Source organism: Panulirus ornatus, chromosome 2, assembly GCF_036320965.1.
Source record: "Panulirus ornatus isolate Po-2019 chromosome 2, ASM3632096v1, whole genome shotgun sequence".
In the NCBI taxonomy this organism is placed as follows: domain Eukaryota; kingdom Metazoa; phylum Arthropoda; class Malacostraca; order Decapoda; family Palinuridae; genus Panulirus; species Panulirus ornatus.
In genome coordinates, this window is record NC_092225.1 from 102,316,859 (window position 1) to 102,334,468 (window position 17,610).

At 46.8% G+C, this 17,610-nt stretch overlaps 1 protein-coding gene across 4 annotated transcripts in view; it reads right to left on the reverse strand.

Moving 5' to 3' along the window:
- LOC139759017 (uncharacterized) overlaps nucleotides 1-17,610 on the reverse strand; it is a 45,990-nt gene that overhangs the window by 13,567 nt on the left and 14,813 nt on the right. The window contains exons 1-5 of one of the 4 annotated variants that reach the window (XM_071680928.1): nucleotides 11,498-11,544; nucleotides 3,706-3,811; nucleotides 2,701-2,762; nucleotides 2,242-2,366; nucleotides 280-435 (exon numbers count right to left, since the gene is read on the reverse strand). In XM_071680928.1, coding sequence (XP_071537029.1) covers nucleotides 280-435; nucleotides 2,242-2,366; nucleotides 2,701-2,762; nucleotides 3,706-3,785 — 423 coding nt within the window. In that variant the 5' untranslated portion in view covers nucleotides 3,786-3,811; nucleotides 11,498-11,544. Of the gene's footprint in view, nucleotides 1-279; nucleotides 436-2,241; nucleotides 2,367-2,700; nucleotides 2,763-3,705; nucleotides 3,812-9,929; nucleotides 9,949-9,987; nucleotides 10,141-11,497; nucleotides 11,545-17,610 lie in introns of those variants that run through there. The other 3 variants (XM_071680910.1, XM_071680936.1, XM_071680918.1) reach the window with 3 other exon arrangements.

Below are 17,610 nucleotides of genomic sequence, written 5' to 3' on the forward strand. Positions count from 1 at the left end.
TTTGATACCTTAAATTCTTATTGTTATCCACTGCAGGAGTGGGGGAGCTGCAGCCCCTCCACCCCTGCTGATCCTCACTCATCCCTGGTGAAGGTAGGTTGGATCACATAAGTAAACGTGGCACAAGGTTTGGCTAGGCTTGTGATTTCCCCGATCCCGGCCATATGCTCGAAATACAGTTACCAGCCGCGAGGCAGTGTGGAGGTCAGACCGCCCAAAGTTAAGTCCTGCGTCAGGAATATACCTCTCAGAGACTCAGGGCTGGCAGGACTTCCTTACCTTGCAGCCAAATGCGTCGAAGTCGTCGTCGAAGGACCACTCATTGTCGATGCCGAAGGAAAGGACGGTGCAGTTGCCTGGCCGGATGTTAAACTTGGGGTCTAGACATACATATTTGAGGCCTCCCCACGGCGCCCCCTTGACGCCAAATTTCTCCTGGAGGGGTAAATGAGATACTTATATTGATAACTTTTTAAGTCTGCTGCTGGTTTTTATTTTGTTTTGTTTTGTTTCTAGTTTAAACATTTGCAAGTTTTGTTTTTATAAGCCATCCATAAATGAATCATACGATTACATATACATGTGGCAAAAGGAATACAGGCTGTGGATCTCTTACTGTTTTGCATTCAATCAGTCATTCATCCAAAAACCGATCCATTTAAGCAACCTGGATCTTATGACCAACACGACGTAGTGGTTCATCATGTCTGGTGTGTGTGTGGGGGGGGGGGGCAGATTTTGGCCTACTGATCATTGCTCGTGTTAGCTATAGAACACAAAATAAGTTCGAAACCTGATTGCAGCAGTCGGTCCACAGTCATCCCAGTTGTTCATCCTTTCCTAAGGGGCTGGTCAAAGTGCTGGAAGCAGTGAAAAGTTTTACATGTAAGGCATGTGTACGGGTGGGAAGAGAGGAGAGCGAATTGTTCCCACAGGAACCTAACTTAACCTAACCCACGGGAGCCTAACCTAACCCACAGGAACCTAACCCACAGGAACCTCACTTAACCCACGAATCCTAACCTAACCCATAGGAACCTAACCTAATCCACAGGAGCCTAACCTAACCTAACGAACCCACAGGAACCTAACCTAACCCACAAACCTAACCTAACCTAACCCATGGGAACCTACCTTAACCTAAGCCACGGGAACCTAACCTAACCCACAAACCTAACCTAACCTAACCCATGGGAACCTACCTTAACCTAAGCCAAGGGAACCTAACCTAACCTAACCCAAAAGAAGTCTATCATCATCATTACGGTAAGCTTCGGACTCATATTTTCCTCTGGCCTAATCCTAACCCAAAGTTATTTAGCCAAAATTAAACCCTAAATAGTATACAGTCTCGACAAATACGTACGTGGAGAACACCATGTTATTTGCCTCTCCGTCGTTGTAAAGCTTACGTTCACCATCTTACAGTGGCTACTGCTGGTGGTACGATGATAAACACCCTCACAGCTGATCCAGTGGTCTGTCTTTTGTTTGCCCTTCTTTCTAAAGCATTATATATCCAGTCAAATCATCAAGATTTTTCTCTTTTATCACCACTTTTTTTTTTTCTTTTCTTTCGCCGAGGCTTCAAGAAGAACAAACCTGAAACCCTCTATCAACCACCGACTTACAAAAGTATTTGAAATTTGTTTAACGAGTGTGAGCCTCATCCTCGTTACTCACACGCGCGGCGGAACGTTGACCAAACGCCCGCCCGTGGGTGTCATACGAGGCTACAGCGTCACATTTTTTTTTTCTTTTTTGCTGGACTTGCAAGTAATGACACCATCTAGTAATGCAACCACGTAGGGGGGGGGGGGGTTGGTATATGCAACGAGCAGAGTTCTCGTGTTTTGTTTTTGCATATGTGGTTCTGACGTGCTCGACTGGCTCACTGCTGTATGACCGGCAGCAAGTGTGTGTTAGCTTAGCTAGTTCTGCTGTTATTAGATCCACAATGAGAGTTTGTCACATGTACAATGTACCCCGGCCACCCTGTGTTATGTGTTATTATAAGCAATCAACACAACATGTGAGGATCCTGTCGCTTATATAGATTTCCCTAGTACCCCGTAACGGACCGAAACTCCACACTTCGCCAATTTTTAGTAAGACCAAAACATACTTTTCAAAGGTTTAACACCTCGACACACACACACACACCATCCAAGGCTCTGGGGTGGAACACCATGCACCACTGTCTGTGGTGGACGTGGTAGCAGTGTCCCCTAGTCTACTGACCCATCTGGAGCAGGTGCCCTCCATCTTGGTGAAGTAGTCGTGGTATTCCTTCGCGCTGAACACTGGTTGGATGAAACACCTCGGGTAGCACACCACGTCGGCAACCGCATCACCTTTTTTAGCGACTGAAAAAAAAAATGAGATTTAAGAACTAGCTGATGAAAACTAGGTAAGATCAACAGCATTTTCTTTTTCTTCTCAGCGAGATGCAAATATGAATTGTATGTATTTTGTTGAATATATACTAGGCTGAATATCATTTACCTAGAATCCGTGCTATGCACTTCAATATATACTAGGTTGAATGTCATTTACCTAGAATCCGTGCTATACACTTTCTATATATACTAGGTTGAATATCATTTACTTACAATCCGAGCTATACACTTACAGTCTTAAAGTAAAGTTAATAGAAAATAATCTACAAAGGAAAACATGATATTCCAAATACAAACTTACCAGATAGTGCATCGTTCATCTCTGAAGAAGTCTTTCTAAGAACGTTCGGCTGCTCCACAAATCTGTACATATATACATAAACAAATTCATGATGATGTTATGTGTCAGTATCATTATGTAAAATCTAATAAACCTGATATATGCATACCTTGAATCTTAATGTACTTCTGTCGTTAAATTTGATATATTTATACTATTAAATCTAACAAGACTACACTGCCAAAGACTTTAACCATTTTTACCTTCAAGTTTCATATCTTTGCCTCATTTTTCCCATCGTCTCATACTGGTATTGGTAACAGGTATTGTAACAAGTAATGGTAACAGGTAATCGGTGATTCTTATGGGATACTAAAGTAGTTAACAAGCCAAAGAATCCAAACCACTAGGGGTAGATGCCAGAATAATGAGGACATCTTTGACGTTTAACACTGCTTGACTGGCGTTTAGCCATTTCACTGAAGATTTTTGTACCACAAATTTCTGATATCAACAACTTGTATGGGGGGAGAGGGGGAGGGGTTGTGAGCGAATAATGCCACAGTTACTGATACTCCTGACTATACAGACATGCTAAGATTATGTGCTATAGGATGACAGAACATATTGGTGAGGTGATATGATGATCAATCTTGAGTGCTGTGGTTGTATGTTGTAGTCTGGCTCTGCAAAATATTGTTAAAATGTTATGGTTGTGTATCGTCGTGGTTGCGTGTGCCAAGGTTCGACAGGCTGGGCGGTGGCGTGTTGTGATCAAGTATTGCTCCGTGAGGGGAAGAAATATATGTGGCATAAATCTATTATGATCAGGTGTTCACTTCTTTGAAGACATGGCAGGGTTTATGTTGCAACGTACAGCATCACATGTGGTATAACTGTGCGAATATATATATTGTTGTTTGCTGCTGATAACGTATGTTGACCGTTTTTGTTTGTTTGTTTGTTTTTTGCTGTTTTATCTGTAGCAGTGGTTTTTTTAACAAGTCCCCCGCCTAGGAAACTTACATGATGTAGAACAAGAGGGTCATGAGTGCTGTGATTGCTGTAGGGAGAGACCTTTTCAAGGCTTGTAGGGAAGTCCTCATCTTGGTGGTTGCGTGTTTAAAACTTCCTGGGGATAGAATAAGTAAGAAACTTTAGATTAAAGCATTTTTTCTTTCTTTCTTTCTTTTACATGTAATGAAAGCACAGCGAAGGGAATGCCTCGCTAAAGCAGAGATATCGTCTCGTACAATGTGGTCAGTCACTTGGGTGCTCTCACAATCAGCACACTTCAGAATCATTTCTCCAAGAGGTGATCAACTTCACCTGTGTCGTCATCAGTCGCCCGCCACACCTGCCCCGTTACTCTCTCTCTCTCTCTCTCTCTCTCTCTCTCTCTCTCTCTCTCTCTCTCTCTCTCTCTCTCGCTTCCCTACGCCACAGCAACGCCGCTCGACTCTAAAAAGCCGTCGTAAGGCAGGCAGCGACGCCCCTCCTGCATCGCTCTTTGAGAGGATCCTTCTCACCGAAGAGCCACGGTCCACCTGGGATCTTCCCCGTGCTGGCAACACTGGTGTGGCAAGGCCTGGTGTCCCATGAGGTGTAATGTAGTCACTCCACACCGCAGTGTTCCACCACATCCACCCTCACTCCCTAGGACTCCACACCGCAGTGTTCCACCACATCCACCCTCACTCCCTAGGACTCCACACCGCAGTGTTCCACCACATCCACCCTCACTCCCTAGGACTCCACACCGCAGTGTTCCACCACATCCACCCTCACTCCCTAGGACTCCACACCGCAGTGTTCCACCACATCCACCCTCACTCCTTAGGACTCCACACCGCAGTGTTCCACCACATCCACCCTCACTCCCTAGGACTCCACACCGCAGTGTTCCACCACATCCACCCTCACTCCCTAGGATCGCCACGTAGCCCGACTCGCTCCCATCCCCACATTTCACGTCCTAGCCACACGTTACCTTCCATCTTTCCTTACGCTCTTCCTTACGCGTAGCACGCACAGTGCACACCACACCCCGCCATGAGCGGCGCAGGTGCGAGCGCTCCTGCGCAGCCCTTGCGAGACGCCCTTTGTCACCAGCGTGGTCGCAGGACCCTAACTACATACACATCAAGCACATCCCCGCCCGAAAACATCTCGGCCTCGCCTTCTGCAGTAGAAGCAGTGGTGTCTCTGCAAAGCCCCTTCTGTCTTGCAGCAGATCCATATGATCTCGGCAGCGCCATACAGTGAGTGTGGGGTGAGGGGTGTCTGGGGAGGAGAGGGGAAGGCCTCACGGGAGGAGGGGAGGCTCATGGAAGGGGAGGCAAGGGGTTGTGTAACACCTGGGGGTCGGGGGGAGGGGATGGGAGGACTGTACAAGGGGGTGGGGGTGGTGGGAAAGGGGGACGGTGTAACAGGCGGGGGGGGGGGAGGGGGGGGGGGAGTAAAGGTCATTGAATCACCAAAAAAGAACGACTCAAGCTTCGAATCCCAAAACGACCGAGGCTTCGAAGTGCAAAAAAAAGAACGAGATTTCGAAGCAGGGTTTCAGGGTCGGCAGAGGAAGCCATTAGTGTCGTAATAATAAGTAACGTAATCATAGATGACGATGCGAAGAAGAGCTTCAGGGCTACAGTGTTTTTCTTTTATATATATATATATATATATATATATATATATATATATATATATATATATATATATATATATATATATATATATATATATATGGGAATCATGTGACGTGTTTTGTGACGTTATCCTTGTATCACTGCTGGCCAGTCACCAATATGGGTTAGTAGCTGGATCAAGATTTCCAGAAATGTTTCGTTTTACCATCATCGAAAACCTCTCAGAGCAGATGTGGAAGATGAGGCCACCACCACCCCAACCCCGGACAATATGATGTGGCCACAGATCAATCCCACCAGCATCCAAACCCCAGGCAACGTGATGTGGCCACAGATCAACCCCACCAGCACCCAAACCCCAGGCAACGTGATGTGGCCACAGATCAACCCCACCAGCATCCAAACCCCAGGCAACGTGATGTGGCCACAGATCAACCCCACCAGCACCCAAACCCAAGGCAACACAGACAACATGATGGCCACAGATCAATCCCACCAGAACCCAAACCTCAGACAACATGATGGCCACCAGCACCCCAAACCCAGGCAACAGCACTGGACTAGGGGCTAGGGTAGCTAGGCTGGTGTGAGGGCGACCAACTAATCTTGTCATTCACTGGTAGGTGATGAGACCGTCTGATGCACGGGTCTCCCTCCCTACCACAAATCGCATCATAGTTAGCGTTTCACGCTACACAAGCACGATTTCCTCAACCGCTAACACCAATGGTCGATAATAATGATACAGTCCTTGCATGATGTGAACGACAGCTTTTCTTATGGAATACACACAATATAGCGTTCCTGACCGGGATGAATTCACGGGCCGGCTAGGATCGAGAGAGCATGCGTTCAAATCCTAGTCGTTGGCAGTCGGTCCACAGGCAACCCAGCTGATGATACAGCGCTGCTGGCTGATTCAAGTGAGAAACTGCAGAAGCTGGTGACTGAGTTTGGTAAAGTGTGTGAAAGAAGAAAGTTAAGAGTAAATGTGAATAAGAGCAAGGTTATTAGGTACAGTAGGGTTGAGGGTCAAGTCAATTGGGAGGTGAGTTTGAATGGAGAAAAACTGGAGGAAGTAAAGTGTTTTAGATATCTGGGAGTGGATCTGGCAGCGGATGGAACCATGGAAGCGGAAGTGGATCATAGGGTGGGGGAGGGGGCGAAAATTCTGGGAGCCTTGAAGAACGTGTGGAAGTCGAGAACATTATCTCGGAAAGCAAAAATGGGTATGTTTGAAGGAATAGTGGTTCCAACAATGTTGTATGGTTGCGAGGCGTGGGCTATGGATAGAGTGGTGCGCAGGAGGATGGATGTGCTGGAAATGAGATGTTTGAGGACAATGTGTGGTGTGAGGTGGTTTGATCGAGTAAGTAATATAAGGGTAAGAGAGATGTGTGGAAATAAAAAGAGCGTGGTTGAGAGAGCAGAAGAGGGTGTTTTGAAATGGTTTGGGCACATGGAGAGAATGAGTGAGGAAAGGTTGACCAAGAGGATATATGTGTCGGAGGTGGAGGGAACGAGGAGAAGAGGAAGACCAAATTGGAGGTGGAAAGATGGAGTGAAAAAGATTTTGTGTGATCGGGGCCTGAACATGCAGGAGGGTGAAAGGAGGGCAAGGAATAGAGTGAATTGGGGCGATGTGGTATACCGGGGTTGACGTGCCGTCAGTGGATTGAATCGGGGCATGTGAAGCGTCTGGGGTAAACCATGGAAAGCTGTGTAGGTATGTATATTTTGCGTGTGTGGACGTATGTATATACATGTGTATGGGGGTGGATTGGGCCATTTCTTTCGTCTGTTTCCTTGCGCTACCTCGCAAACGCGGGAGACAGCGACAAAGCAAAAAAAAAAAAAAAAAAAATATATATATATATATATATATATATATATATATATATATATATATATATATATATATATATATATTATACTTTGTCGCTGTCTCCCGCGTTTGCGAGGTAGCGCAAGGAAACAGACGAAAGAAATGGCCCAACCCCCCCCCATACACATGTATATACATACGTCCACACACGCACGGATTCCTCAGAGGAGTCTTTTGAGTCTAGCGAGGCTCAGTACAACTTCAACTGGGCTGTACATACCTATACATTTCAACGTATACATATATATTACATACACAGACATATACATATGTACACATATACATTATTCATACTTGCTGTCTTTATTCATTCCCGTCGCCACCCCGCCACACATGAAATGACAACCCCCTCCTCCCGCAAGCGCGCGAAGTAGCGCTTGGAAAAGACAAAAAAGGCCTCATTCGTTCACACTTAGTCTCTAGCTATCATGTATAATGCACCGAAACCAGGCCCCACAAAACTTTCCATGGTTTACCGAAGACGCTTCACATGCCCTAGTTCAATCCAATGACAGCGCGTCGACTCCGGTATACCACATCGTTCCAATTCACTCTATTCCTTGCACGCCTTCCACCCTTCTGCATGTTCAGGCTCCGATCGCTCAAAATCTTTTTCACTCCATCTTTCCACTTCCAATTTGGTCTCCCACTTCTCGTTCCCTCCACCTCTGACACAGATATCCTCTTTGTCAATCTTTCCTCACTCATTCTCTCCATGTGACCAAACCATTTCAAAACACCCTCTTCTGCTCTCTCAACCACACTCTTTTTATTACCACACATCTCTCTTAACCTTTCATTACTTACTCGATCAAACCACCTCACACCACATATTGTCCTTAAACATCTCATTTCCAGCAACCTTCTCCGCACAACTCTATCTATAGCTCACGTGTCGCAACCATATAACATTGTTGGAACCACTATTTCTTCAAACATACCCATTTTTGCTTTCCGAGATAATGTTCTCGACTTCCACACATTTTTCAACGCTCCTAAAACTTTTGCCCCCTCGCCCACCCTGTGATTCACTTCCGCTTCCATGGTTCCAAATCCACTCCCAGATATCTAAAACACTTCACTTCCTCCAGTTTTTCTCCAGTCAAACTTACCTCCCAATTGACTTGACCCTCAACCCTACTGTACCTAATAACCTTGCTCTTATTCACATTTACTCTTAACTTTCTTCTTTCACGCACTTTACCAAACTCAGTCACCAGCTTCTGCAGTTTCTCACACGAATCAGCCACCAGCGCTATATCATCAGTGAACAACAACTGACTCACTTCCCAAGCTCTCTCATCCACAACAGACTGCATACTTGCCCCTCTTTCTAAAACTCTTGCATTCACCTCCCGAACAACCCCATCCATAAACAAATTAAGTAACCATGAAGACATCATGCACCCCTGCCGCAAACAGACATTCACTGGGAACCAATCACTTTTCTCTCTTCCTACTCGTACACATGCCTTAAATCCTCGATAAAAACTTTCCACTGCTTCTAGCAACTTACCTCCCACACCACGTACTCTTAATACCTTCCACAGAGAATCTCTATCAACTCTATCATATGCCTTCTCCAGATCCATAAATGCTACATACAAATCCATTTGCTCTTCTAAGTATTTCTCATATACATCCTTCAAAGCAAACACATGATCCACACATCCTCTACCACTTCTGAAACCACACTGCTCTTCCCCAGTCTGATGCTCTGTACATGCCTTTACCCTCTCAATCAATACCCTCCAAATTGATTTCCTAGGAATACCCAACAACTTATACCTCTGTAATTTGAACACATCTTTATCCCCTTTGCCTTTGTACAATGGCACTATGCATGCATTCCGCCAATCCTCAAGCACTTCACCATGAGCCATACATGCATTGAATATACTCACCAACCAGTCAACGACACAGTCACCCCCTTTTTTAATAAATTCCACTGCAATACCATCCAAACCCGCCGCCTTGTCGGCTTTCATCTTCCGCAAAGCTATCACTACCTCTTCTCTGTTTACCAAACCTTTGTACAATCCTGACCCTCTCACTTCGCACACCACCTCGACCAAAACACCCTATATCTGCCACTCTATCATCAAAGACATTCAAAAACTTCAAAATTCTCAATCCATCTCCTCACTTCACAACTGCTTGTTATTACCTCCCCATTAGCCCCCTTCACTGATGTTCCCATTTGTTCTCTTGTCTTACGCACTATATTTACCTCCTTCCAAAACATCTTTTTATTCTCCTTAGAATTTAATGATACTCTCTCACTCCAACTCTCACTTGCCCTCTTTTTCAACTCCTGCACCTTTCTCTTGATCTACTGCCTCTTTCTTTTATACATCTCCCAGTCATTCGCACTATTTTCCTGCAAAAATCGTCCAAACGCCTCTCTCTTCTCTTTCACTAATAATCTTATTTATTCATCCCACCACTCACCAACCTTTCTCTTATCCATCTGTCTTTCTATCTATCTATCTATCTATCTATCCATATATATATATATATATATATATATATATATATATATATATATATATATATATATATATATATACGACCTCGATTAGGGATCCATATACCCCTGCCGTCTCAGATCATTTAATGTATAAAACAAATGCAAATGGCGTTTCCTCCTAACTGTGTCTACCGGTGTGTTTTCTATCTTCACTGCACAACCTTGATGTTTCCGGCTATAGACCACAGACCTCTATATATCTATGCTGCTTCTATGTTTCCCTCCAGCAGACGAGCGGTCTCACTCACCTCGGGTGGCAGGCGCGCGCGCCCCTCAGCAGCTCCTGGCCTACCCTGTAATGGACCGCGTAGGCGGTTATGGCTGGTAGACGAGTGAGGTACGGTGCCAACGCATCGCCCCTCCTCCTCTCCCCTAAGGGTGTGGCAACAGGCGCAAGAGCCAGGCAGGTGTATGATCAGACAGACGGATAGATATATAGCTATTACCACCAGAGTCATCATCATCACCTTTACGACCCGTCGCTAAGGTCACCCTACTGTTTACGACCGTCGATAAGGTCACCCAAAGGCTTTACGGTCGTCGCTAAGGTCACCCCGACGCTTTACGGTCGTCGCTAAGGTCACCCCGACGCTTTCCAACCGTCGCTAAGGTCACCCCGACGCTTTACGGTCGTCGCTAAGGTCACCCGACGCATTATGGTCGTCACTAAGTTCACCCGACGCTCTACGGTCGTCGCTAAGGTCACCCCGACGCTTTCCAACCGTCGCTAAGGTCACCCCGACGCTTTACGGTCGTCGCTAAGGTCACCCGACGCATTATGGTCGTCACTAAGTTCACCCGATGCTCTACGGTCGTCGCTAAGGTCACCCGAGTCTTTACGGCCGTCGCTAAGGTCACCCGACGCTTTCCAACCGTCGCTAAGGTCACCCCGACGCTTTACGATCGTCGCTAAGGTCATCCGACGCTTTACGGTCGTCGCTAAGGTCATCCGACGCTTTACGGTCGTCGCTAAGGTCACCCCGACGCTTTACGATCGTCGCTAAGGTCATCCGACGCTTTACGATCGTCGCTAAGGTCATCCGACGCTTTACGGTCGTCGCTAAGGTCATCCGACGCTTTACGGTCGTCGCTAAGGTCATCCGACGCTTTACGATCGTCGCTAAGGTCACCCGACGCTTTACGACCGTCGCTATGGTCACCCGACGCTTTACGGCCGTCGCTAAGGTCACCCGACGCTTTACGGTCGTCGCTAAGGTCACCCGACGCTTACGACCGTCGCTAAGGTCACCCGACGCATCATGGTCGTCGCTAAGGTCACGCGACGCTTTACGACTGTCGCTAAGGTCACCCGACGCTTACGACCGTCGCTAAGGTCACCCGACGCATTACGACCGTCGCTAAGGTCACCCGAAGCTTTCCGGCCGTCGCTAAGGTCACCCGAATCTTTACGGCCGTCGCTAAGGTCAACCGACGTTTTACGGCCGTCGCTAAGGTCACCCGACGCTTTCCGACCGTCGCTAAGGTCACCCGACGCTTTCCGACCGTCGCTAAGGTCACCCGACGCATTACGACAGTCGCTAAGGTCAACCTACGCTTTACGGCCGTCGCTAAGGTCAACCTACGCTTTACGGTCGTCGCTAAGGTCACCTGACGCATTACGACCGTCGCTAAGGTCACCCGAAGCTTTCCGACCGTCGCTAAGGTCACCCGAATCTTTCCGACCGTCGCTAAGGTTACCCGAATCTTTCCGAGCGTCGCTAAGGTCACCCGAAGCTTTAAGGCCGTCGCTAAGGTCACCTGACGCTTTTGTGTCTCTTTCTCTAAGTCATTCTAAGCGTTCCCACCCCCGCCCCCGTGTGACTTCAAGTGGTCGTGAGTAGCCAGTAAACGCAACGAAGAGCGGCCACCAGTACATACCGGTTCGTCTCGACAGGTGTGTGTGTGTGTGTGTGTGTGTGTGTGTGTGACATCTGTACGTAGCAGGTGTGCGTCGGTAGACGGAGGCCCTCCCGATCTGGACACAACCAGTTAACCTGCAGTCGCGCGCGATTGTGTGTGTGTGTGTGTGTGTGTGTGCGTGTGTGTTTCTACACCTACATCAACGTGGAGTATCCTATAGTACAAACACACACACACACACACACACACACACACACACACACCGGGCAATTCTACTGTTAAGTCAACCATAATCTACTGATGATAAGCTGTTCACCCTAGTCCGTGACCATCGTTACGAAGGTAGAAATCGCAGTTCAGGAGTTCAGACGATTCTATTGAACGTGTGGTCATTTTTTTTCTCGGCACTGCTTGTGCTACATGCTTGGCGGAGGCCGTATATATGTATATATATATATATATATATATATATATATATATATATATATATATATATATATATATATATATATCCCTGAGGATAGGGGAGAAAGAATACTTCCCACGTTTTCCCTGCGTGTCGTAGAAGGCGACTAAAAGGGGAGGGAGCGGGGGGCTGGAAATCCTCCCTTCTTATTATTTTTTTCAATTTTCCAAAAGAAGGAACAGAGAAGGGGGCCAGGTGAGGATATTCCCACAAAGGCCCAGTCCTCTGTTCTTAACGCTACCTCGCTAACGCGGGAAATGGCGAATAGTTAAAAAAAAAAAAATATATATATATATATATATATATATATATATATATATATATATATATATATATATATATATTATTTTATTTTTTTATTATACTTTGTCGCTGTCTCCCGCGTTTGCGAGGTAGCGCAAGGAAACAGACGAAAGAAATGGCCCAACCCCCAACCCCCCCCCATACACATGTATATACATACGTCCACACACGCAAATATACATACCTACACAGCTTTCCATGGTTTGCCCCAGACGCTTCACATGCCTTGATTCAATCCACTGACAGCACGTCAACCCCGGTATACCACATCGCTCCAATTCACTCTGTTCCTTGCCCTCCTTTCACCCTCCTGCATGTTCAGGCCCCGATCACACAAAATCTTTTTCACTCCATCTCTCCACCTCCAATTTGGTCTCCCACTTCTCCTCGTTCCCTCCACCTCCGACACATATATCCTCTTGGTCAATCTTTCCTCACTCATTCTCTCCATGTGACCAAACCATTTCAAAACACCCTCTTCTGCTCTCTCAACCACGCTCTTTTTATTTCCACACATCTCCCTTACCCTTACGTTACTTACTCGATCAAACCACCTCACACCACACATTGTCCTCAAACATCTCATTTCCAGCACATCCATCCTCCTGCGCACAACTCTATCCATAGTCCACGCCTCGCAACCATACAACATTGTTGGAACCACTATTCCTTCAAACATACCCATTTTTGCTTTCCGATATAATGTTCTCGACTTCCACACATTCTTCAAGGCTCCCAGAATTTTCGCCCCCTCCCCCACCCTATGATCCACTTCCGCTTCCATGGTTCCATCCGCTGACAGATCCACTCCCAGATATCTAAAACACTTCACTTCCTCCAGTTTTTCTCCATTCAAACTCACCTCCCAATTGACTTGACCCTCAACCCTACTGTACCTAATAACCTTGCTCTTATTCACATTTACTCTTAACTTTCTTCTTTCACACACTTTACCAAACTCAGTCACCAGCTTCTGCAGTTTCTCACATGAATCAGCCACCAGCGCTGTATCATCAGCGAACAACAACTGACTCACTTCCCAAGCTCTCTCATCCCCAACAGACTTCATACTTGCCCCTCTTTCCAAGACTCTTGCATTCACCTCCCTAACAACCCCATCCATAAACAAATTAAACAACCTTGGAGACATCACACACCCCTGCCGCAAACCTACATTTGTTTATCGTAAGCTTAAACTGTGTCAGTTTACGTTACTTGCTTTACGACACAAACGGTAAAGCTTGAGTGACTCAGCCTAGGGGGGGGACAGTGAGACGCAGGGCAGCACAGCACAGCAAAGCCCAGGGAAAACCCAGCACAGCACAAGGCAGATACGACACAGCACAGCACAGCACAGGGTAGACACAGCACAGCACAAGGCAGATACGGCACAGCACTGGGAGGACACAGCACAGCACAGCACAAAGTTGACCCAGCACAGCACAAGGCAGATACGGCACAGCACTGGGAAGACACAGCACAGCACAGCACAGCACAGGGTAGACATAACACAGCACAAGGCAGACACAACACAGGACAAGGTAGACACAGCACAGGTCAGACACAGCACGGACACAGCACAGCACAGAGTAGACACAACACAGCACAAGGCAGACACAACACAGCACAAGGCAGACACAACACAGCACAAGGTAGACACAGCACAGCACAGGTCAGACAGAGCACGGACACAGCACAGCACAGGGTAGACACAACACAGCACAAGGCAGATACAACACAGCACAAGGCAGACACAACACAGCACAAGGCAGACACAGCACAGCACAGGTCAGACACAGCACAGACACAGCACAGCACAGGGTAGACACAACACAGCACAAGGCAGACACAACACAGCACAAGGCAGACACAACACAGCACAAGGCAGACACAGCACAGCACAGGTCAGACACAGCACAGACACAGCACAGCACAGGGTAGACACAACACAGCACAAAGCAGACACAACACAGCAGAAGGCAGACACAGCACAGCACAGGTCAGCATAAGTAATGTGTGCATCTTTGAGAACCAGTGTTTCGTGGTGTGCGTGTGTGTGTGTGTGTGTGTGTGTGTGTGTGTGTGTGTGTGTGTGCGTGCGTGCGTGCGTGTGTGTGTGTGTGTGTGTGTGTGTGTGTGCGCGTGCGTGCGTGTGTGTGTGTGTGTGTGTGTGTGTGCTCTACTGTCCATGGTTAGGCTGGAACATTATAAGATACAGCGTCAGCATCGCACTCTGAAATAGAGCATTTACTACTACTGTACGTATGACGTCACGCAGGAAAGGCGTCGGCATGGAGGAGTGGGTGCGTGATGACACGATTTACGTACGCGCGTACGTACGTCATGGAGGGGCGGGTACGTGATGACACGATGTACGTGCGTACGTACGTCATGGAGGGGCGGGTACGTGATGACACGATGTACGTGCGTACGTACGTCATGGGGGAGTGAGTCGTAACAGCCTAATTGTCCGAGGCAAAATTTAGGAACAACAACTGTAGAGGAAGCAGACATGAACTCACAAGGTTGTTGCAACATGGACCGACGTGCTCACTAGGTTGTAACAACATGGAATGGACCGAGATGCTCACTAGGTTGTAACAACATGGAATGGACCGAGATGCTCACTAGGTTGTAACAACATGGAATGGACCGACGTGCTCACTAGGTTGTAACAACATGGAATGGACCGACGTGCTCACTAGGTTGTAACAACATGGAATGGACCGAGATGCTCACTAGGTTGTAACAACATGGAATGGACCGAGATGCTCACTAGGTTGTAACAACATGGAATGGACCGACGTGCTCACTAGGTTGTAACAACATGGAATGGACCGACGTGCTCACTAGGTTGTAACAACATGGAATGGACCGACGTGCTCACTAGGTTGTAACAACATGAACTGATACGCTCACTATCCATCATGTTCACTACACAATGCCTCCCTCCAGAGTGTCACCATCCATCATGTTCACTACACAATGCCTCCCTCCAGTGTATCAACATCCATCATGTTCACTACACAATGCCTCCCTCCAGTGTATCACTATCCATCATGTTTGTAAGACTCACGCACACTACCATTAATTTTTCATTAGCTATTTGTTATTATCATTTCACTGTGAGTCACAAAGAGTTAGATGCATGTTGCCACGGACTCACTGTTCATCAGGATGTTTGAACACGTAAGAGCTGATCTGTTATTTGAACACGTTGTTGAATGGGTGTTGACTGACTCCCAAATAACCCCTGTCAGTGTGACGTGTGGGGACACACTGGCCAGCCTCGTCAACACTGTTCACTAGAGTGTGTCGTAGTGTGTCGTAAGAATTTAGCCCAGAGTACCTCAGATGGACGTACACTTTTTTCTTTTTTTTTTGTAATACATCTACAAAGGCCGCCCGATCTTCATTGAGTATCACTCACGAAGAAGACCTGATTTCCTTCCTGTCAACACAAACTTACATGTTCACTACAGTATGGCTCCCTCCAGAGTATCACTATCCATCATGTTCACTACACAATGCCTCCCTCCAGTGTATCACTATCCATCATGTTCACTACAGTATGGCTCCCTCCAGTGTATCACTATCCATCATGTTCACTACACAATGCCTCCCTCCAGTGTATCACTATCCATCATGTTCACTACACAATGCCTCCCTCCAGTCTATCACTATCCATCATGTTCACTACACAATGCCTCCCTCCAGAATATCACCATCCTTCATGTTCACTACACAGTGCCTCCCTCCAGTGTATCACTATCCATCATGTTCACTACACAATGCCTCCCTCCAGTGTATCACCATCCTTCATGTTCACTACACAATGCCTCCCTCCAGTGTATCACTATCCACCATGTTCACTACAGTATGGCTCCCTCCAGAGTATCAGTACCCATCATGTTCACTACAAAATGCCTCCCTCCAGTGTATCACTATCCATCATGTTCACTACACAATGCCTCCCTCCAGTGTATCACTATCAATCATGTTCACTACACAATGCCTCCCTCCAGAGTATCACCATCCTTCATGTTCACTACACAATGCCTCCCTCCAGTGTATCACTATCCATCATGTTCACTACACAATGCCTCCCTCCAGAGTGTCACTATCCATCATGTTCACTACACAATGCCTCCCTCCAGTGTATCACTATCCATCATGTTCACTACACAATGCCTCCCTCCAGTGTATCACTATCCATCATGTTCACTACACAATGCCTCCCTCCAGTGTATCACTATCCATCATGTTCACTACACAATGCCTCCCTCCAGAGCATCACCATCCTTCATGTTCACTACACAATGCCTCCCTCCAGTGTATCACTATCCATCATGTTCACTACACAATGCCTCCCTCCAGTGTATCACTATCCATCATGTTCACTACACAATGCCTCCCTCCAGTGTATCACTATCCATCATCACTGCACAATGCCTCCTTCCAGAGTGTCACTATCCGTCATGTTCACTACACAATGACTCCCTCCAGTGTATCGCCGTCCTTCATGTTCACTACAGTATGCCTCCCTCCAGTGTATCACTATCCATCATGTTCACTACACAATGCCTCCCTCCAGTGTATCACTATCCGTCATGTTCACTACACAATGACTCCCTCCAGAGTATCACTATCCATCATGTTCACTACAGTATGCCTCCCTCCAGAGCATCACCATCCTTCATGTTCACTACACAATGCCTCCCTCCAGTGTATCACTATCCATCATGTTCACTACAGTATGCCTCCCTCCAGAGTATCACTATCAATCATGTTCACTACAGTATGCCTCCCTCCAGAGTATCACTATCCATCATGTTCACTACAGTATGTATACCCTCCACACTATCATCACTATCAACATTCGCAACATCTACCTTTTTCACCATCACTCAACAAGGCATTCTCAGTGGAAGGCCAAGGGCGACCCAGAATCATTCCTCCACATTGGAAGAGAGAGGAGTGAGGGATGATGTTGATCAAAGTTGACCTCTACGATGTTGAACGTTCAGTGACGAAGATCAGTGAACAGAAGTTCTTCAAGAGACGGTGAGATAGAACACCATAATACGAGATTAATAAGAGAAAATGGGGGGAGGGGGGGGAAGCCTAGGAGCAGTCAAACTCCCCATCTCCTCTCCCATTCCTTGAATTTCTCCCTTAAATCCTCACTACCCTCCCCATATCTTCACTATCTATGCTACCTCATCACTCTTCTACCTCTATC